The sequence below is a fragment of the Ambystoma mexicanum genome, chromosome 7q (genome assembly GCF_040938575.1).
Source record: "Ambystoma mexicanum isolate Mex_15411 chromosome 7q, UKY_AmexF1_1, whole genome shotgun sequence".
NCBI classification, from domain to species: domain Eukaryota; kingdom Metazoa; phylum Chordata; class Amphibia; order Caudata; family Ambystomatidae; genus Ambystoma; species Ambystoma mexicanum.
In genome coordinates this window covers 799099522-799122338 of record NC_090941.1, presented here as the reverse complement: position 1 = coordinate 799122338, position 22817 = coordinate 799099522, and the positions used below count along the sequence as shown (strand labels likewise).

The 22817-nt window shown below is 48.8% G+C and overlaps 1 protein-coding gene across 2 annotated transcripts in view; it reads right to left on the bottom strand.

Annotated features, from left to right (window-relative positions):
* TMEM123 (transmembrane protein 123) overlaps positions 1 to 22817 on the bottom strand; it is a 628355-nt gene that overhangs the window by 332955 nt on the left and 272583 nt on the right. The window contains exon 3 of one of the 2 annotated variants that reach the window (XM_069639062.1): positions 2744 to 2785. The exons of the other annotated variant lie outside the window; for it this stretch is intronic. Within the exon in view, the coding sequence (XP_069495163.1) occupies positions 2744 to 2785 (42 nt within the window). The remainder of the gene's footprint in view (positions 1 to 2743; positions 2786 to 22817) is intronic. 2 annotated transcript variants of the gene reach the window in all.

Sequence of the window (22817 nt, the reverse complement as noted above, 5' to 3'; positions counted from 1 at the left end):
GGCAGGGATTCTCTGGGCCCTGAGGCCGTTTCCATTGGCGTAGTCTCAGCCGGCTCCGCCAGGGTCGCAGCGACCACTTCAGTAGAGGCCTTAGCCGGGTGGATCAAAGGCCTCACCACCTTAGGTGCGTCCTGGGCCTTCGCCTTGGGGGGAGGGTCAGCGCCTCACTCCTCCTTCGAGATCGACCGGGTGCGCTCCAGCGGCCTACCCGGGTTCTCGGACTTCCTTTCCCCGAACCAGAGCGCTGGCTCGTGGTCGATGCCGGGGAAGTAGCGCCCTGCTTGGCAACCGAAGAGCCCGACCTTTCGGCGCTGCCGGAGCCCGCGGACTCGCAGTGCTTGGCCTTCTGTTGGGATCCGTCGCCGGGGCGCCCTCAAAGGACTTAGAAGCCCGCTCAGACTTCTTCTTCGCCTTCTCACTTGCTGTGCCCTTCTCCAGCCAGGTGGCGAGGTGGGAACGACGATCTTGCTTGGTCCGTTCTGAAAGTTTCTTGCAGAACGCACAGTCCTTCTCCACGTGCGTCTTGTCCCCAGGGAGGCAGTAGAGGCCTTGCGAATGTTCGTCCTCCTTGAAAACGTTATATAATCCGCATCCAGGGCAGTTCCTGAACAGCTTGGATCCGGGCGTCGAGCTCCCCTTGTCCTGGGCCATGTCCGTTGAGGTAGGCCGCAGATCTTCCGGAATCCTCCAAGAAGTGTAAACTCGACGAAAACTTCACCCTTGAGGGGCGTAGAAGAATTCCGAAACAGGTCCCCGTTATTGGAAGTTGAAACGGTGGAGCTTGTGGCTCGATTAAACTGAAAAAATTAGAAATTCCCCTGAAAAAGCGTGAAAACGCAGTAAAAAACTCGAGAGCTAAACACGAGGACTCCCAACACTTGAGCGTGCGGTAAAAATCTGAGGATGGCTGCCAGAGGCGGGGCTTAGGGAGAGGGCAGTCATTGGCTGGGGGCAGTATGACCGAGAGATCAGCGATTGGTTACTACTAAGAAAGACAGATCAGAAACGAAATTGATTTTTTCTTTACCGAGGATTCACAGCCTGACGACGGGGAATATTCTTTTATTCATGAGCATGTGAATCCATGCCAGACCCCATGCTGGAGAAAGACTATCGTCTAGTTTTGTTGCGTCGTCCTGCGCGATGGCATCTACCGTTGGTCGATCCCCGGTCGGACCTGATCCCCTTCACCATAGTCCCCACTGCTTCGTGAGAGCCATCCTCCGGTACCCCAGGGCTCCTCTTCCACGCTGTGTCATGAGTGCTATACCTCTGGGGTGAGGGCCTCCTTACTGCCAGTTTCTTAGCCCTTCGCCGGCCCTCCTGGGTTTGCCTAAATCACTCAGCCTCACTTTTCTTTGATGGGGGCTCTTCCTGGGCTCCGTTCTACACCTCTCTACTCTCAGCCACTGTCCCGCTACTGGCTTCCTTACCACTTAGAACTTCAGGTTAAAAGCTCATCTTTGCCAAGTGGGCCTTCACGCCCTACTACCATGCACCGCAGGCAGCGTTGGCACGCCTCTGGGCCTCAATTCTCTTCATGTGGACCGCTCTGTCCAGGTACCACTGGCCCATCAGGCAAGGATCTCCGCCTCCAATCATGGGTTGCCGTCCTCAGGCCCCAGTGCCCAGAGGGCTCCTCCGCCCCCAATCAAGTCTCCCAACGTGAGCTCTGCTCAGGCTTCCTTCGTCTTTCTTGAGTTACCATGCCCAGACTCTGCACTTCCCTGCTGGCCCCTGCACCCTGGGGCTGAGCTTTGGGTGGATTTCTTCTCCCTCCCGATCCCTCTTAACCACTGCTCTGGGTCGGCTGCCGCCTTCTACACAACCCCCATGTCAGAGCGCTGCCAGATCCCGCCTCGATGAGCCGAGTGCCAGCCTCACAGAGCCGGCCGCACCACCACTCTCCCACGGCAGGATGGCTCCCTCCTCAGAGCTCATTCCCCGGGGCTGCCAGATCAGCCAAATTAGGCACCCTGCCTCTGGAACAAGTTACCAAATAAGACTGACCCCATGCATCCTACAGTTCAGGAAGGACCTGCAGACTATACTCATCAAGAACATAACGGAAGGATAGCTCAGGGGCAACATGCTCGCCTTGGAAGCAAGATGATGTGGAGCAACACAGGTTCGATCCTCGGGTCCACACGTTCTAAATAACCAATTATATAATCATAATTAACATCTCGCCAATCGCAATCACCTTAAACCCAAGATCCAAAGACTGTCCTTTTCAAACAAGCATTCCAGAACTCACTTCTCAAGCTCTTCGGCATAAGCTCTTCAGAGTCGACAAATCGAAAGGTTTTCATTAGAGATCTGCAAGTTGACACCTTGTGGTATAAATGTCATCACCCCCTCACCATACCCTTTCTTTCCGTCCTCTCTCCCTCAGAGGACTTCTTTTGAAAATGGTCTCACTCCAATTATTCCCCCACCCTTGCTCTCTCCTACTCTTCCTCTACCGCTGGCAAAACTTTCCTCGTCTTAGCCATCCTTCTTGCCTACTGTTCAATAGGTCGAATTTATTGTATTGCTTGTATCATGATACAAAAAGAAATCCATATATATACAATGTCCCTTTGCACCTAAATTAATATAGAGTCAGGTAAAATCTCAGAATAACCTAATGCAATTTACATTCTAGACATACTGTTTAAATAAACTTACGAAATAGGAGAAGCAGGCATTCATTTTTCATCTTTTAGCAAAAAAAGAACTGCTTTTATTTGCATAAGAATACCTTGTGTGGTAGCCGTCACAATGCTTGTTGCTGTACTATTACCTGCAAATACACAACCCAAGAAAAAACATAAATAACTACCATATTTGGCATTTGTAATTTTGCGTCCTGCTCCTTTAAATCTTTTTCACAAAGCAGTAATTTCACAGTTGTTTCTTCAAGGACTTCTCTCACTAGCCAAGTACAAGGAGATAGGCGAGCTAAAGAAATTGGTTTCCGCATTCAGGACCGGCCAATATCCACATCATGGGGATGAATATAGTCTGTCCAACAATAATAGAGTGCTGTAGATGCTAGCTCAAATGCGTGCACGTATATTGTGCATTTATTGTAAATAGTACACTGATATACCACAAGTGCCTGTTACCAAATTAAACTGAAGCTTTTAAACACTTAACATGACCCAGCAATTCTACTCTTCAATTTTTAATACATGCATGTGATTTCGATTTTTCAGGACTTGGAAAAGGGACCTGTTCTTCACATTAATATAGCAAAAATTGGACCCGTTCTTCACATGCCACCGTCTATGCTGAATAAACTCAAATAAGCTCACAATTTAGCCAGTAAGGCTAGGAGACGCCATGATGTGATGCCTTTAAGATAAAGTGTCCACACCACATTTGTCGACCCACTGTATAAGGCTTCAGATGTTAGCAAAACATGACTTGCCCAAGCCAATGTGTTTGGCTTTTGTAATATGATATGATTTTGTTTCAGGGGTCCAGGCGGAATGGGGCTTAGACTTTAGGAACATAGGGATAAAGAACACATGGAAGGAGTATGGGAGGAACACAAGCAGAGATGAAAACAATGGAAGAGTACAGAAAACAAGCACGTGAAAGAGGAGATTGGTGATTTATAGGAAGGAAGATGCATAAGAAGCAACACTATGAGCATAGGTTATATGGCAAACAGAGGGGTTTGTCATGGGTAAGGTTCATCCTCGATTTTCATAGACCGTGCCAGATGACAGCAGCATCTTGTGTAAGGAACTCCTGGTGGCAACAGTAAAGACAGACAAGTGATCACAGTTCAAGGGTGTTTAATGAACAATGAATGCAGGGTGGAAAAAATGCCTAAGCTAAACCTAAATCTAAGATGGGAGCAAGCGTCGACCATCAAATTAAAAATAAGGCAGTCCTAGTAGCATTGTGTCAAAATAAAAGGGCCTATACTAAAATAAAAACGATTGCCAATTCCTTACAACTAATTACAGAAAGAGTGTGGGATAGGGTATCAAAATAAGGGAAATAGTGTTCCAATAATAAGTCAGGATGTGATTGCCTTGAGGTCTCCCTTCCCCACGTTTCTAACATGGGACAAGGTGGGACGGAGCACAGTACACGCTTGAGCCTTCCCAGCACGAGTTGGCAGTTCCGTTCCAGCTATCAGGTTCTTCGAGGGTAAAGTCTCCTTTCAATAAAAGTCTTTCCATCGAGGCCTGATGTACTCAACAAACACTAAGTTCTGCTTCATGTAGAAGTTAGGTGAAGGCTTCACCCCTGGGTTCCCCCCTCTTCCGGGCACAGACCCTTCACACTATCATATTTAACAAATTCACAAGATGGTTCCCTTCTCAGTGAACTTTGGGTGATAACTTTCTACCCCTGGATCTCCCTCGGCCGGGCTCGAGTCCCAAATGACAAGGGGGACACTTCCCTTCCCCTTGTCTTGCAATACTTGCTTTTTGAACTTCAGGTGAGGATTCGTCACCCCCTGGATTCCCTCTTCCGGGTGCAAACCCCTTTCAAATATTTGTCTCGGTTCTCAGCCTCCCTCTTCCGGGTTCACTATGGATTTGCACAAAGACCGTTCACCTTTTTTACTTTCTCCAATCTCAATGTCTTTTCAAACCATTCTCGTAGACATCCCTCTACAGGGTTCACACTTGCCAATCTTTATGGAAAACAGTTCAAGTATCAATATTCATCATGCAGGATTCACTTCCCATAGCTTTTTCAATCAACTGCCGGTCAAAGACTTTTCGACGGTACATAGGGTTTGACAAGACCCCTGCATGACCACTTTGACCTATCGTCGCCTCTTTCAAAGGCCTTTTGATTATTGTAGTTTTTCTACCATCGGGTAATCGCTCAGTGTTTGCATCTTCAGCACCCACATGTTGCCGGCCTCCTCTGTTGCTGGTTTGCCCCCTTGTTTCTCGTATTTTTAAAAGTTCAAATTACCCTTTGGCTATTTTTCGTTTAACACAGTTCGGTTTCTTATCGACACTCTCCACGACTCACCGTCTGTGACGAACCGCTTGGCTTTGGAGTCCAGGTTTGTACCAATGAGACAAACGTCTCTCCCCGGCTTGGTTAACAGCGGAGGAGGGTCTTGCGTACAAAAGACATCTGCGGCAACACACGTTGGCCTTTTTTCGCAGTCTTAGGTTTCCATCTGCAGAGGTTTCACAGGCATGGATTGGAAAGGACAAGGTCACGTCTCTCCCTGGCACCCTCTCCGTATTCGCCATCTTTCGCCTCTTCTTGAACGGCCGTGCTGAGTTAACCTTCACATCGTGCGGTCTGCCTTGCTCATCATGTGCTCTTGTGCTCCACCTTTTATCCCTTTGGGGAAGGGAAATGGCTGTCAGGTGTGAGGGATTTAGATCAATTGCCTGATCCTTGTATTGGGACATCTCAGGTAAACGGCTCTGGGGTTAGTCCGCTGCCTTCCGTGTTGTGTGAAAGTGTTTGTATCGGAAAAGGGGGAGGGGTAAGTGTTTTGGAATATCCTACGTGGTGGGATGGTGAAAGGTGTTGAGAGAAGGGGGATACCGTGTCTCACCGTCTGTGTCTCACTCCTACTCCCCAAGGACACCTCATCCAGGTGATCCTCCCTCACTAGTCCACCCCCAGGAACTGGATCCAATAGCGATGGCCGTGTCCTGGCCACCTGGATGACAGATCCCTGGGGACTAGCCAGGGAGACACCTTCAGGTTTCTCACACTTGTCCCAGCCGCACCAAAGTCCCTGATGGTATACCAGATTTAAAAGCTACAGACATACAAGGATGTTTTGGAAACTGTACACACAATTCAGTGTTACAGTGACGATGGGAATATATCCTGAATGACAGCCAAACGGAGAAAAGCCAGAAATTGTGCAAAATTAAAAATCTGATAAATATACATTATATATGGGATACATTACTCACCGTAATGGTATTTCTGATGCTTGTATCTGCTTAGATTCACATGCTGTGCATAGGCCGACATCTAGTGGAAGCTGCGGAGTATTACAGTTTGTTTTTCGAAACTCGAAAATGGGCGTCGACACAGGGCGTGCCAGTAATACTATCCCTAGTGTGACGTCCACTGTACCCAAGATCCCTCACGCGTCTAGGATCCTCAGATTGTATTTTTTCTGACCTGAGGTAGCATGAGGAGTAGCGTGAGTACAGGTAATCCAAGCAGATAGAAAGATAAGACTACAAGCAACCATGCGCCTTCTCTCAGAGGGGAGGAAGGGTGGGTCGCATGTGAATCTAAGCAGATACAAGCATCAGAAATACGATTACGGTGAGTAATGTATCCCTTCTGAGGCTTGTGGAATCTGCTTAGATCACATGCTGTGCATAGATTAGCGAGCAGTACCTGAAGAAGGAGGTGGGATGTGAGAAGGGTCATGAGCAAATAAGTGTCTTAGAACCGCTTGTCCCACTTGTGTATCTGCCTTGGAATGGGTGTCAATGCAGTAATGCTGAGTAAAAGTGTGAATAGAGCTCCAAGTAGCTGCTTTGCAAATGGTGTCAAGGGGTACATTTGCAATGAAAGCCAGAGTGGCCCCAATGCCTCTAGTAGAGTGGGCTCTTGGCGTGAAAGGCAGAGTTCTTTCAGAGAGTGAGTAACACAGCTGGATACAGTTAATAATCCACTTCCAGATGGCACCTTTAGAGACGCAATCCCCCTCTCTGCCTGTAGCTACGGAGACAAACAGTTGATCCGTTTTCCTTAGCGGTCTGGTTTTATTTACATAGTAGAGGACCGCCCTACGCACATCTAGGGTGTGTAGTTTCACCTCAGCCGAGCTTTGAGGGTCCTGGAAGAAAGCCGCAAGCTCGATGGACTGGTTTACGTGGAATTTAGATATAAACTTAGGTGAGAACCTAGGGTGTGTGCGTAAAACCAGTTTGTCTTTATGGACAGTAAAGAAGGGATCCTGCACTGACAGAGCCTGAATTTCACTAACCCTTCTTATAGAAGTAATAGCTACTAAGAAGGCCGTTTTATAAGTCAGGTGTTTGAGACTGCTTTTATGCAAGGGCTCGAAAGGGGGGCCCATGAGCTTAGATAGCATCACATTAAGGTCCCACCCTGGTGGTGGGTTTGAAATAGGAGGGTGAAGTCTCTTTACTCCTTCCATGAAGGCTTTAACTACTGGTACTTTCCACCACGAGACCTTGTTATGGGAAGTGGTGTATGCCGACAGGGCTGCCAGGTGTACTTTCAGTGAGTTAAAAAACAATCCTGCATCTAGCAGGTGGAGCATGTATGTAACAATAGTGGAAGGAGTGCAATCAACTGGGTTGACTTGTCTACTCTGGCACCAGATAACAAATCTCTTCCACTTGTCAAAGTAACAGTGCCTTGTGTTTGGCTTCCTAGATTCCTTTAGGATGTCCATACACCTCTGTGGTAAATTGAGATGTCCAAACTCTATGACCTCAGGAGCCATGCCGCCAGGTTCATTGAGTTGGGTTGCTGATGCACTGTTTGACCTTGGTGCTGGGACAGTAGGTTGTACCAGGCCGGAAGTTTGATGGGCTCGCACACCGCCATCCTGCGTAGGTGTGGGAACCACGGTTGTCTTGCCCACATGGGAGCAACTAGGACAAGCGTCATCGACTCTCTGTTCATCTTGTTGACCACCTTCCTGATGAGGAGTTGGTGGAAAAGCGTACGCAAACATCCCTGACCAGTTCATCCACAGGCCGTTCCCCTGGGAGTCTGGTTGGGGGAACCTGGATGCAAATCCTGGGCATTGTCTGTTTTCGCTTGTGGCGAATAAGTCTATAGTGGGGAAACCCCACTGAGAGAAGATATCTGCTATGACCTCTCTGTGTAGAACCCATTCGTGTTCCTCTGGGAGGGAGTCTCTGCTCAGAGCATCCGCTAGGGAATTGAGCTCCCCTGGAACATGTTGTGATGACAGGAAGATGTTCCGTCTGAGTGCCCATATCCAGATTTTCTGGGCAAGCTTGGAAAGATTTGGCGAACAAGTCCCTCCTTGCTTGTTCAGGTAGAACATGGCTGTCGTGCTGTCCGTCCGGATTTGCACTGACAGGTTTAGTAGGTGGGGCTCGAACGCTTGAAGCGCTCTGAATACTGCCAGAAGCTCTAGCAGGTTGATGTGGTTCTTGGCCACTGAGGGAGACCAGAGACCCTGAGCTGTGTGGTGGAGATGGTGAGCTCCCCACCCCGTCAGACATGCATCGGTAGTGACTACTGCCTGTACTTCGGGATCGTAAAAGGGTTTCCCCTGTGCAAGATTCTCTCTTGTCCACCAGTGAAGGCTTTGTACTAGTGTTGGCGAAACGACCACTAGATCGTCCCACTGACCACTTGCCTGAGACCACTGTTTCGCCAACCATTCCTGCATGGGACGCAGGCGCGCGTGGGGGACCAGGTAAATACATGACGCCATCATGCCCAGCAAACGCATTGCTTTGCGTACCGTTATTTGGTGACCGGACTGATATTGCGGAATTTGCAGTAGTATATTCCGAATTCTTTCCTCTGAAGGAAATGTCAACCCCTCTTGAGTATCTATGATTGCTCCTAGGAACTGTTTGGAGGTGCTTGGCACCAGGCTTGACTTTTTCTCATTGATTGAGAAGCCTAATTCGTGGAAGAAGTCGATAGTCCTTTGAATGTTTGTTCTGCAAATTACTGGGGTTTCCCCCGTTATGAGCCAGTCGTCCAGATAAGGGTACACCGGGATTGCCTCCCTGCGTAGGTGTGCAGCCGCCACCGCCAGTACCTTGGTGAATACCCTTGGTGCCGAAGCTATCCCGAAGGGCAGTAGCTTGAACTGGTAGTGCCGACTGTCCACCTTGAAGCGCAAGTACCTTCTATGCGCTGGGAACATGGAAATATGAAAATAGGCATCTTTCATATCCAAGGTTGCCATGTAATCCCCTTTTTTAGGAGGTGGATTACCTCTTGTAGCGTAGTCATTCAAAACTTTTGGGGCTTGACATACTTGTTGGCAGGCCGTAAATCCAATACTGGGCGCATTGTCAAATCTTTTTTTGGCACAAGGAAGTAAGTTGAATAAATACCCTTGTTTACCTTGTGTCCCGGGACGAGTTCTATCGCGTCCTTTGCTAGCAGATTGGCGATCTCCTCGAGGAGAATCTTCTGATGTTCTAAAGAGTGTACTCTTTGTCGTGGAGGATGGTTCCGGGGACGCTGCAGTAGTTCTATACAGTACCCTGCGGATACTGTTGACAGCACCCATCTGTCTGATGTGATCCCTTCCCAAGCCTGGGTGAAGTTGGAAATGCGTCCCCCTACTGGGGTTGCGTGAGAAGGGACCCTGAACTGAGCGTCACTGCTTTGGTGGAGGCGTGCCGCCTCCTTTACTGGGGCTGCCTCTGCCTTTACCACGTCCTCTCCTATTACCCCTGCCGTAACCCTGGGTAGACTGTTGGCTGTTTCACTGTGTACCCTGCCCCTGGGAATAGTTCGATCCTCTCTGGGAATTTTGGCCGCGTGGGCGACGAAAATTACTATTCCCTCTATGGTTAGGGGGTTTATTGGTTAACTGGCCAAGGGACTTGAGTGTCTCGTATTCGTCATTGGCATTCTTCAGTGCGTCCTTGACCGCCTTACCAAACAACAGATCAGCTTCCACCGGTTTGTCCAACAATGATGCCTGGGTTTCTGCCTTAAAACCAGACTGCCGTAACCACGCATGTCTCTTGATAACAGTACCTTCTGCTATCAATCTGCCTGCGTTGTCCGCTGCATCAAAAGTTGCTTTTAAAATGCAACCAGACACGGCTCTACCCTCTGCGGAAATTTGTGCTAACTGGCCCTTTAAGGGTTCTGGTGCAGAGGCTATGAGTGCCGCGACTTCTTCCCACTGATGGCAGTTGTAGCTGGCCAACAGGGTGGTGGAGTTTGCAATCCTTGCCTGATAGGCGGACATTGAGGCTACCTTCCTGGCAAAACCATATAGTTTTTTGCTCTCCTTGTCTGGAGGAGCTTCGGACGATGACAAGGGTGTTCCAGCCCTCTTACGAGTGTTAGTAACAACCAGGGAGTCTGGTTTCAGATGTCCTCTTATATAGAGAGGGTCAGACTGGGCTGCCCTGAAAAGTTTTTCAACTCTGGGATTGACTGCTCTGGTGAGGTTCGGGTTCACCAGGGACGGGTCTATTCTTCGCTGAATAGACTTAAGGATAGGGATGGTCTGGGCAACAGGCCTCCTTTCTCCCACTAACTCCTCGGCGAAGTCCCTCTCCTCCTGGACACCGTGGGTGTCAATATGGAAATGTTCTGCTGCTCGTGCGAGCACCTCGTTCAGGAGGGGTTGGTTATCGACAGGGGAGTCGGTAACCGGGGCTTCCTTCTCTACCGGGGAATCTACTCTGTAGGTTTCAGGGTCTTCCTCTTCCTGGTCCTCATCATCCCCATAGTAGCCCGTCCCGGATTGCTCTTCTACCATGCCAAAATCTTGGTTCTCACCAAAGGAAGTTTCTCCTTGATACAGTGAGTATGGTCGTGAGTATGGTTGTACCTCGAAGGGGTCTGCAGACCTCATCCGTGTCTCAAACCAGGGCTTCTTACTCGGGGGGATAGGATCATTAGAACCTGAGGGTGTAGCCCCTTGTGGATTATATGAAAGGAAATGGTCTGGATTTTTATCATAAAAGTCTGCCAAAGAAGACATCCTTGACATGACCCTATCTATGTCATCACTCGACCATTTTTTGGAATTGGGAATGACTCTCTCAGAAAGTCTAGGAGATTTATCTTGAGTAGATTTGCTGGTTTTAGAAATATCAGCAGACCTGGTCTTGTCTGTCTGTTTAGGAGGAGTGGAGTGTTTCACAGGTGTGGAAGAGTGCAGTGGCTGCTTCTTCTGCTGTTTTCCCCCATCCCCGTGAGTGGAAAAGTGTTTTCCCTGTCCCTTTGTGGCTCCGGAGGATCGGGGGTAGAGTCCCTGTCCTTCGAACGTGGGGCCGCGCTGATCTCGTCTGCGGGCTCCTACTCCTGGAGAGCGGCCTGGGGGTGGAAGTCGTCTTCGTCCTCCGACGATCGAACTTCTGTTAGCCTAGGGAGCGAGGCACTCTTGGCAAGAGTGGATGATTGCCTGGAGTCATGCGGCGATCTCGATCGAGAACGCCCAGAGGACAACTATTCGGACCGTTCTGTTTGTGCCTCTTTCGACGTTGTCGAGTCTCGGTTCGACTTCGTGTGTTTTGTGTGAGTGGTGTGTGAAGCGCTTGTGTCGCCGGGGGTCTTCCCCATAGCCGCCCTGTCTGACAACCTTCTGAGGTCGGGGACCTGCGCTCGGCTGTCTTTCGATGCCGTAATGCCCTCGCCGTCCGAAAGCACGGCGTCGCTGCCATCGCTGAAGGCACCCTCCGCTGCCATGGCCGCCTGCCTAGCGTGGTGGGCCCAACGCTTCGTCGAACGGTCCTTAAGTGTCTTAGGTTTAAACCTACTACACGCTCTGCAGTTCGCTTCGGGGTGGTCCCTCGGCAAGCAGAGATTGCACGTGGCGTGCCTGTCGACCCAAGGGTATTTGCGATTGCACTTGGGGCAGAATTGAAAAGGGGTACCCTCCATACGCACCTTGAGGAAGCGGGCTGGTAAGTGTAGGAAATGTATAGGGTGTACCTATATACCAAGAGTGTAGAGTATGTCCAACCCCCCACTCTCCCTACTTGCAGGGCTGAGGCCAGAGGCCTTCCAAGGCCCAAATCCGTCGTGCAGCAGCCGACGGTCGATTTCTTCTCCAAGCCAGTGTCGAAGTTCGACGTTTGGATGGGGAAAGGATGTAAATTAATCAATATTTTAGCAAAAGTATGGCTAAGGCCAGGGGACTCCGCAAAATGCTTCCGACCAGTATGGTGGAAAAAAACAATCTGAGGATCCTAGACGTGTGAGGGATCTTGGGTACAGTGGACGTCACACTAGGGATAGTATTACTGGCACGCCCTGTGTCGACGCCCATTTTCGAGTTTTGAAAAACAAACTGTAATACTCCGCAGCTTCCACTAGATGTCGGCCTATGCACAGGCCGATGTTCCCACCGATTGGATGTTCAGAAACGTGAGGAGCATCATTTTTTTTTTTTAAACGGTCGCCATGTTGCATCTGCGGACAGCGGCCGGTGTCCACGAACATCGCGGTAAAAGCATATTTTAAAACACAACATTGCACTTGTAAAACTAATGAATCAATCTTTGGGGAGGTGAGGGGTGATGATGATGGGATATGGCCGTAAAAAGCAAAAAAAGTGATTTTCTTTTACGAAGTCCACAAACGATCTGGATGTTCAGGCACATCCATACATATTTCTGCACTTACAGGGTTGCTGAAAAGCAGTTTTGGATGGCTTATAACATTGGCACCACTCAATGAAACCGCAATAAATCTTGCAATATACTTTTGGACCTCGCCCTGAATGGTTCTGCAAATTATGGTGCTGTTTCGCCAAGAGGGAGCAAAATTAGACGGGGTGTCCCAAAATATTTGAAAGGCTTACAAATTTAGTGCTGCTTGACAAATCTGCACAAAAGTTTGCAAAAAGATTTTAGACTCATATTTTAATGCTTTTGCAAAGTTTGGTGGGATTTTGTCAAGAGGGGGCAACATTAGGGGGGGGGCTCAACATTTTTAGATGGCTTAAATGTTGCCTTGCTCTATGTTGTTAAGGTACTTGCCTTACAGTTTGCCCTCAGCTCATGGTACACATACATGGGGAAATAAGCACGCCTCAAACACACAATTTGTATACATGATAATAAACTCTAAACTTATTTTCATTTTCTGGTGATACTCTTTCCTTCTTACTGCAGTTTCACTGTATGTGCCTCAGATTGCAATGCATTGTGTCTCTTTACATGTATTGTTTGTACTAACACAAGTGTGTAGTAAATCTTGTATTGTTCGCTATTCATTTTCAAGTTTAACAGACATAATTCCGATAGCCTTGCATTCATTATTTCACTGACCGATATTACCAGATGAAAAATACTGTTCTTCTGTGGTGTATGCTGCACCCATTTCCTATGTTTATGTATTATTAGGTTGTTTTATTAATAAGAACACTCCAATATAACATTTACTTTAAATGAGTACATATTTTTAATACATTAAATAGTTCATTAGAGGTCCCCTGATCATCTGTGATATGTTGCTTCCAACATTGTACACACGATCCCCTCTACCGACTTTTCATCAGAATTAATGTGATGTGATGTCACCAGTGATGCCATCAATGACATTTGTGATGTCCTCTTTGATGTCCTGGGTTTTAGTCTTAGCAGTGCACGGTGGGGACGCGAGATATGGTTGCTTAGCTTACCATAACTGGCGAATTTCAAGGGTTTTTCGGTTTTACTTGTAACCATAACGTCCCTTTAACAAAGTTTTTTCATTGAAAAGAAAAAAGAAAAAAAAAATTATATATAGGTTGTAATGCCTTGAATAAAACTGGATATGGCATAAGAACTCTGGCGAATGGTGGATTGACTTACTTTTTGGAGTTTTATACTGGCGTCCTGACCGCATTGAGTGCTGTCCCTGTGTGGAGAAGCGCAATTACTTTTCCTTTCTTTAAAATATATATATATACACACATAAAATCACCATTCTCCGCACCGTGAACACGATGCAGTCTTGAGCCGCACTCCCAGAGTATTGTGCCAAAAATACAAGTTAGTCCTTACGTTTCTCACAGAGCTGACTGCAACATCCTTCAGGTTAAAATTTCTCACAGAGGAAAACCCCGGCGATGACGCGTTTCGCTACGACTTGCAGCTTGATCACATATCAAGCTATATATATGGGATACATTACTCACCGTAATCGTATTTCTGATGCTTGTATCTGCTTAGATTCACATGCTGTGCATAGGCCGACATCTAGTGGAAGCTGCGGAGTATTACAGTTTGTTTTTCGAAAGTCGAAAATGGGCGTCGACACAGGCGTGCCAGTAATACTATCCCTAGTGTGACGTCCACTGTACCCAAGATCCCTCACGCGTCTAGGATCCTCAGATTGTATTTTTTTTTCCCGACATGAGGAAGCATGAGGAGTAGCGTGAGTACAGATAATCCAAGCAGATAGACAGAAAGGTAAGACTACAAGTAATCATGCGCCTTCTCTCGGAGGGGAGGAAGGGTGGGTCGCATGTGAATCTAAGCAGATACAAGCATCAGAAATACGATTACGGTGAGTAATGTATCCCTTCTGAGGCTTGTGGAATCTGCTTAGATCACATGCTGTGCATAGATTAGCGAGCAGTACCAGAAGAAGGAGGTGGGATGTGAGAAGGGTCATGAGCAAACAGGTGTCTTAGAACCGCTTGTCCCACTTGTGTATCTGTCTTGGAATGAGTGTCAATGCAGTAATGCTGAGTAAAAGTGTGAATAGAGCTCCAAGTAGCTGCTTTGCAAATGGTGTCGAGGGGAACATTTGCAATGAAAGCCAGAGTGGCACCAATGCCTCTAGTAGAGTGGGCCCTTGGCGTAAAAGGCAGAGTCTTTTCAGAAAGAGAGTAACACAGCTGTATACAGTTGATAATCCACTTCGAGATAGCGCCCTTAGAGACGCGATCCCCCTCTTTGCCTGTAGCTACGGAGACAAACAGTTGATCTGTTTTCCTTAGCGGTCTGGTTTTATTTACATAGTATAGGACCGCCCTACGCACATCTAGGGTGTGTAGTTTCGAAGCTCGATGGACTGGTTTACATGGAACTTGGATATGAATTTAGGTGAGAACCTAGGGTGTGTCCGTAAAACCAGTTTGTCCTTGTGGATAGTAAAGAAAGGATTCTGCACTGACAGAGCCTGAATTTCACTGACCCTTCTTATGGAGGTAATGGCTACTAAGAAGGCCGTTTTATAAGTCAGGTGTTTGAGACTACTTTTATGCATGGGTTCGAATGGGGGTCCCATGAGCTTAGCTAGCACCACGTTGAGGTCCCATCCTGGCGGTGGGTTCAAAATAGGAGGGTGAAGTCTCTTTACTCCTTCCATGAAGGCTTTAACCACTGGTACTTTCCACCACGAGACCTTGTTATGGGATGTGGTGTAAGCCGAGAGGGCTGCCAGGTGTACTTTCAGCGAGTTAAAAACCAACCCTGCATCCAGCAGGTGGAGCATGTATGTCACAACGTTGGAAGGAGTGCAATCAACCGGGTTGATTTGTTTATTCTGGCACCAGATAACGAATCTTTTCCACTTATCAAAGTAACAGTGCCTTGTATTTGGTTTCCTGGACTCCTTTAGAATGTCCATACACCTCTGTGGTAATTTGAGATGTCCAAACTCTATGACTTCAGGAGCCATGCTGCTAGGTTCATAGAGTTGGGTTCCTGATGCACTGTTTGACCCTGTTGCTGGGACAGTAGGTTGTACCAGGCTGGGAGTCTGATGGGCTCGCACACCGCCATCCTGCGTAGGTGTGGAAACCATGGTTGTCTCGCCCACATGGGAGCAACTAGGATGAGCGTCATCGATTCCTTGTTCATCTTGTACACCACCTTCCTGATGAGAGGAGTTGGTGGAAAAGCGTACGCAAACCTCCCTGACCAGTTCATCCACAGGGCATTCCCTTGGGAGTCCGGCTGGGGGAACCTGGATGCAAATCCTGGGCATTGTTTGTTTTCGCTTGTGGCGAATAGGTCTATAGTGGGGAAACCCCACTGAGAGAAGAGATCTTCTACTACGTCTCTGTGAAGGACCCATTCGTGTTCTTCTGGGAGGGAGTCTCTGCTTAGAGCATCCGCTAGGGAATTGAACTCCCCTGGAACATGTTGCGATGACAGGAAGATGTTCCGTCTGAGTGCCCATATCCATATTTTCTGGGCAAGCTTGGACAGATTTGGCGAACGAGTCCCCCCTTGCTTGTTCAGATAGAACATGGCTGTCGTGCTGTCCGTCCTGATCTGCACCGACAAGTTCAGTAGATGGGGCTCGAACGCCTTTAGCGCTCGGAATACTGCCAGAAGCTCTAGCAGATTGATGTGGTTCTTGGCTACTGAGTGAGACCAGAGACCCTGAGCTGTGTGGTGGAGATGGTGAGCTCCCCACCCAGTCAGGCATGCATCTGTAGTCACCACGGCTTGTACTTCGGGATCGTAAAAGGGTTTCCCCTTTGCGAGATTCTCTCTTGTCCACCAGTGTAGGCTCTGTACGAGTGTTGGCGAAACGACCACTAGATCGTCCCACTGACCACTTGCCTGAGACCACTGTTTCGCCAACCATTCCTGCATGGGACGCATGCGCAGACGCGCGTGGGGGACCAGGTAAATGCATGACGCCATCATGCCCAGTAGCCGCATAGCTTTGCGTACTGTTATCTGTTGACCTGACTGATAATGCGGAATTTGCAGAAGTATATTCCGAATTCTCTCTTCCGAAGGGAAGGTCAATCCTTTCTGAGTATCTAGGATAGCTCCTAGAAACTGTTTTGAGGTGCTTGGCACCAGACTTGACTTTTTCTCGTTGATAGAGAAGCCTAATTCGTGGAGGAGGTCGATAGTCTGAATGTTTGACCTGCAAATTCCTGGGGTTTCCCCTGTTATGAGCCAGTCGTCCAGATAAGGGTACACCGGGATTGCCTCCCTGCGTAGGTGTGCAGCTGCCACCGCCAGTACCTTGGTGAATACCCTTGGTGCTGAAGCTATCCCGAAGGGCAGTACCTTGAATTGGTAGTGGCGACTGTCCACCTTGAAGCGCAAGTACTTTCTGTGCGCTGGGAGCATGGAAATATGAAAATAAGCATCTTTCATATCCAAGGTTGCCATGTAATCCCCCTTTTTTAGGAGGGGGATTACCTCTTGTAGCGTGGTCATACGGAATTTTTGGGGCTTGACATACTTGTTGGCAGGCCGTAAGTCCAATACTGGGCGCATTGTCAAATCTTTCTTTGGCACAAGGAAGTAAGTTGAATAGATACCCTTGTTTACCTGGTGTCCTGGGACGAGTTCTATCGCGTCCTTTTCTAGCAGAGTGGCGATCTCCTCAAGAAGGATCCTCTGATGCTCTAGGGAGTGCACTCTTTGTCGTGGAGGATGGTTCCGGGGACGCTGCAGTAGTTCTATACAATATCCTGCGGATACTGTTGACAGCACCCATCTGTCTGAGGTGATCCCTTCCCAAGCCTGGGTGAAGGTGGAAATGCGTCCCCCTACTGGGGTTGCGTGACAAGGGACCTTGAACTGAGCGTCACTGTTTTGGTGGGGGCGTGCCACCTCCCTTGTTGGGGCTGCCTCTGCCTCTTCCACGACCTCTCTTGTTACCCCTGCCGTAACTCTGGGTAGACTGCTGGTTGTTATTCCATTGTGTACCCTGTCCCTGGGCATAGTTGCCTCTTTGCGAATTTTGGCCGCGTGGGCGACGAAAATTACTGTTCCCCCTCTGGTTAGGGGGTTTGTTGGTAAGCTGGCCAAGGGATTTGAGAGTCTCATATTCATCTTTGGCATTTTTAAGTGCGTCTTCGACCGCTTTCCCAAACAATAGGTCGGGTTCCACTGGCTTGTCTATTAAAGAAGCCTGGGTTTCTGTCTTGAATCCCGACTGCCGTAACCACGCATGTCTCTTGATAACAGTACCTTCTGCTATCAATCTCCCTGCGTTGTCCGCGGCGTCGAAAGTTGCTTTTAAAATGCAACCAGACACGGCTCTCCCCTCTGCCGAGATTCGAGCCAGCTGGCCCTTTAACGGTTCTGGAGCAGAGGCAATGAGCGCCACGACTTCTTCCCATTGATGGCAGTTGTAACTAGCCAACAGGGTGGTGGAATTCGCAATCCTTGCTTGGTAGGCGGACGTTGAGGCTACCTTCCTGCCAAACCCGTAAAGTTTTTTGCTCTCCTTGTCGGGAGGAGCTTCTGATGAAGATAAGGGCGTGCCAGCCCTTTTTCTAGTGTTGGTAACCACTAGGGAATCTGGTTTAAGATGTCCCCTTATATACAGAGGGTCAGACTGGGCTGCCCGGAAAATCTTTTCAATTCTGGGGTTGACAGCTCTGGTGAGGTTAGGATTCACCAGGGAAGGATCTATTCTTCGTTGGATGGATTTGAGGATAGGGATGGTCTGAGCGACCGGTCTCCTCTCTCCTACAAACTCCTCCGCGAAGTCCCTTTCCTCCTGTACACCGTGGGTGTCGATGTGGAAATGTTCCGCTGCTCGAGCGAGAACCTCGTTAAGGAGGGGCTGGTTATCAACTGGAGAGTCGGTAACTGGGGCTTCGCTTTGTACTGGGGAATCTATTCTGTAAATTTCCTGCTCATCTTCTCCCTCCTCCAGGTCCTCATCATCTGCATAGTAATCTGTCCCGGTTTGTTCTTCCATAATTTCAAACTCCTGGTCCTCTTCAGGGAAAACTTGTCCCTGGTAACTGGGGAGTGGAGTAGAATATGGAGTGGAGTAAGGCTGAACGTCGAAGGGTTCAGGTCTTTCGAACCGGGGCTTTTTACTTAGCGGGATAGGATCGGAGGAGCCTGAGGGTGTGGCCCCTTGAGGGTTTTATGAAAGAAAATGTTCTGGGTTCTTATCATAAAAATCAGCCAAGGACGACATTCTAGACATAACCCTGTCTATGTCTTCACTGGACCATTCCCTGGAACAGGGTATTACTTTAGTAGGTGCTGATTTATGGGACTTTTCAAGGGTAGACTTGTGTTTGCTTGTCTGCCTAGGGTGAGAGGATGGCTTTACAGGAGTGGAAGGCTGTGCTTTACGCTGTTTCCCCCCCTCCCCGTGCGTGGAAAAATGTTTTCCCTGTCCCTTGGAGGCCCCAGAGACTTTCGACGCCTGGCGCCGAGGGTCTGGAGAGGTATCTGTGTGCTTCGGGCGTGGGGCCTCACTGGTGTTAACCGCGGTCTCGGTATCTTGGAGCGCGGCCTGGGGGTGGAAGTCGTCTTCGTCTACCGACGATCGAACTTCCGTTAATGTGTGTAGCGAGGCACTCTTGGCAAGAGTGGATGATTGCCTTGCGTCGTGAGGTGATCTCGATCGAGAGCGCCCAGAGGACACCGAGTCGGACCGTTCTTTTTGTGCCTCTTTCCGGGAAGTCGACGTCGTCGAGGTCCGGTTGGTCTTAGTGTGTTTAGTGTGTGTTAGGTGTGTAGCGCTTGCGTCGCCGGGGGTCTTCCCCATAGCCGCCCTGCCGGACGACCTTCCGAGGTCGGGGACCTGCGCTTGCCGGCTGTCTTTCGACGCCATAATGCCCTCACCGTCCGAAAGTACGGCGTCGCTGCCATCGCTGAAGGCGCCCTCTGCTGCCATGGCCTCCTGCCTGGCGTGGTGGGCCCAACGCTTTGTCGAACGGTCCTTAAGTGTCTTAGGTTTAAACCTACTACACGCTCTGCAGTTCGCTTCGGGATGATCCCTCGGGAAGCAGAGATTGCACGTGGCGTGCCTGTCGACCCAAGGGTATTTGCGATTGCACTTGGGGCAGAATTGAAAAGGGGTACTCTCCATACGCACCTTAAGGCAGCGGGCTGCTAAGTGTAGGAATATATAAGAGTGAAGAGTATGTACCACCCCCCCACTCTCCCTACTTGTAAGGGCCGAGGCCAGCGGCCTACTAGGCCCGGGCCGAGGCCAGCGGCCTTCCGAGGCCCAGATCCGTCGTGCAGCAGTCGACGGTCGATGACTTCTCCAGCCGTCGTCGAGGTCGAGGGTCGACGTTGGGGTGGGGAAGGGAATGAATAAGAATTATAATTATAATAACAGTAAAAGTATGGCTAAGGCCAGGGAACTCCGCAAGATGCTTCCGACCAGTATGGCGGAAAAAAACAATCTGAGGATCCTAGACGCGTGAGGGATCTTGGGTACAGTGGACGTCACACTAGGGATAGTATTACTGGCACGCCTGTGTCGACGCCCATTTTCGACTTTCGAAAAACAAACTGTAATACTCCGCAGCTTCCACTAGATGTCGGCCTATGCACAGCATGTGATCTAAGCAGATTCCACAAGCCTCAGAAATATATATATATATATAATACATTACTCACCGTAATCGTATTTCTGATTTTCTGATGCTTGTATCTGCTTAGATTCACATGCTGTGCATAGGCCAACATCTAGTGGAAGCTGCAGAGTATTACAGTTGTTGTTTTCGAAACTCGAAAAGGGACGTTGACAGGGCATGCCAGTAATACTATCCCTAGTGTGATGTCCACTGTACCCATGATCCCTCACGCGTCGAGGTCCCTCAGATTGTTATTTTTCTGACATGAGGTGTAGCGTGAGTACAGTTGTATCCAAGCAGATACGTATCAGACAAGCTCATAAGCATCCATGCGCCTTCTCTCAGAGGGGAGGAAGGGTGGGTCGCATGTGAATCTAAGCAGATACAAGCATCATAAATACGATTACGGTGATTAATGTATCCCTTCTGAGGCTTGTGGAATCTGCTTAGATCACATGCTGTTCATAGATTAGTGAGCTGTGTTAGAAAAAGGAGGTGGGATGTGAGAAGGTTCATGAGCAAATAAATGTCTTAGAACCGCTTGTCCCACTTGTGCATCTGTCTTGGAATGAGTGTCAAAGCAGTAGTGCTGAGTGAAAGTATGTCTTGAGCTCCATGTAGCTGCTTTGCAAATACTGTCTAAGGGGACATTTGCAATGAAAGCCAGGGTGGCTCCTGTGCCTCTTGTGGAGTGAGCACTGGGTGTAAAAGGCAATGTCTTATCTGATAGGGAATAGCACAGTTGGATACATCCGACTATCCACCTAGAGATGGCATTCTTTGAAATGCAGTCATCTTCTCTGCCTGACGCAATGGAGACAAACAATTGATCTCTACATAGTACATAGTAGAGGACCGCCCGCCTCACATCCATTGTGTGGAGTTTTACCTCAGCTGAGCTGTTGGGTTCCTGGAAGAAAGCCGGTAGCTCAATTACGTGAAATCTGGAGATGAATTTAGGGGAGCACCTAGGGTGAGTAAGTAAAACCAGCTCGTCTTTGTGTACAACAAAGAAAGGATCCTGCACCGACAATCTTGTATTTCACTCAATCTTCTCATGGAAGTGATAGCCACTAAGAAGGCGGCCTTGTAAGTCAGGTGCTTTAGACTAGACTTGTGCATCGGCTCGAAAGGGGGTCCCATGTGCTTAGCGAGTACCACATTGAGATCCCATCCCGGCGGTGGGTTAGAAATAGGAGGGTGGAGTCTCTTTACTCCCTCCATGAATGCCTTGATGATAGGTACCTTCCACCATGAAACCTTATTATGGGAAGTGGTGTAGGCTGATGAAGCCGCCAGGTGGACCTTTAGGGAGTTGAATACTAACCCTGCATCTAGCAAATGGAGCATATAAGTTAGAATGTGGGAAGGAGTACATTCTATGGGGTTTATTTGTTTAGACTGGCACCAAATTACGACTCTTCTCCATTTGGAGAAGCCCAATTGAAAAAGGAGGTTGATTGTCTTTTGAATGTTTTGTCTGCAAATTAGGGGGGACTGCCCTGTAATGAGCCAGTCGTCCAGGTAAGGGTACACTGGGATTGCCTCCCTGCGTAGGTGCGCTGCCACCACCGCCAGTACCTTTGTGAATACCCTTGGAGCAGAGGCTATTAGAGGATACGCTGGTGTTCTCTTGAGTGGATCTTCTGTCGTGGGGTCATTGGAGGATTTCGATACAGTATCCGCCTGCTACTGTGGACAGCACCCATCTGTCTGAGGTGATACCCTCCCATGCGTGGGTGAAGCTGGAAATGCCCCCTCCTACTGGAGAGGCATGGGAGGGCACCTGAAGCGGAATGTCACTGCTTCCGAGGTGGGGTGCCACCTCTAGAGGGGTTGCCACTTCCACGACCTCTGCGTTGTTCTCTAGGATAGCCCTGGGAGGATTGACTCTGATTATTTCCCCAGGAGGAACCCTGGTTTTGACTGCAATTGGACCCCCGTTGAGAACCTTGGCCGCGAAAACGGCAAAAATTGTCATTATGGTTTTTTGGTGAGTTGGCCCAACAATTTAAGTGTGTCATACTCGTCTTTGGCTGTTTTAAGGGCGTCCTCGACGGCCTTGCCGAAGAGCCCATTGGGTTCAATAGGCATGTTAATTAGTGTGGCCTGCTTTTCTGGTCTGAAACCACCTGATTGCCGCAGCCACACAACATTTGATAACCGTACCCTGAGCAATGATTCTTCCGGCATTGTCCACCGCGTCATGGTTGGTCTTAAGGAAGCAGCTTGACACTGCCCTCCCGTCTGCGGACACCTGTGCTAGCTGGGATTTCAGTGGTTCTGGGGCAGACGATAGTAGAGCCGACATTTACTCCCATTTGTGGCAGTTATAACTAGCCAAAAGGGTAGCATTGTTTGCAATTGTGGTTTGGTAAACGGCGGAGGAGGCGACGTTCCTACCCATGGTGTAAATCTTTTTGCTCTCCTTGTCGGGTGGGAGCTCAGAGGAAGCAAGGGGGGGGGTGCCCGGTCTTTTCCTAGTTGTAGTTACAACTAATGAGTCTGGCTTCAGCTGCCCTCTAATATACAGTGGGTCTGAAGGTGCAAGTTTAAAAAGCTTTTCTACACGTGGGATCACAGCCCGTGTGAGGTTAGGAGCTTCTAATGACGGTTGAATCCTGCGCTGTACTGACTTGAGCAAAGGAGTAAAATGCCCACCGTTTTCTTGTCCCCAAGGATCTGTTCTACAAAGTCTTTATCCTCTTGCACTTCTTGGGTGTCAATTTGAAAGTGTTCTGCCGCCTTGGCTAGCACCTCAATAAGAAGGGGTTGGTTGTCAATAGGAGAATCAACTATAGGAGGATCCTGATCGATAGGTTAGTCTATCGGGTACATATTGGCCTCTGGGTCAGCCTCTTGGTCCTCATCGTCCCCCTAATAAGGATCTGCTGGCTCCTCG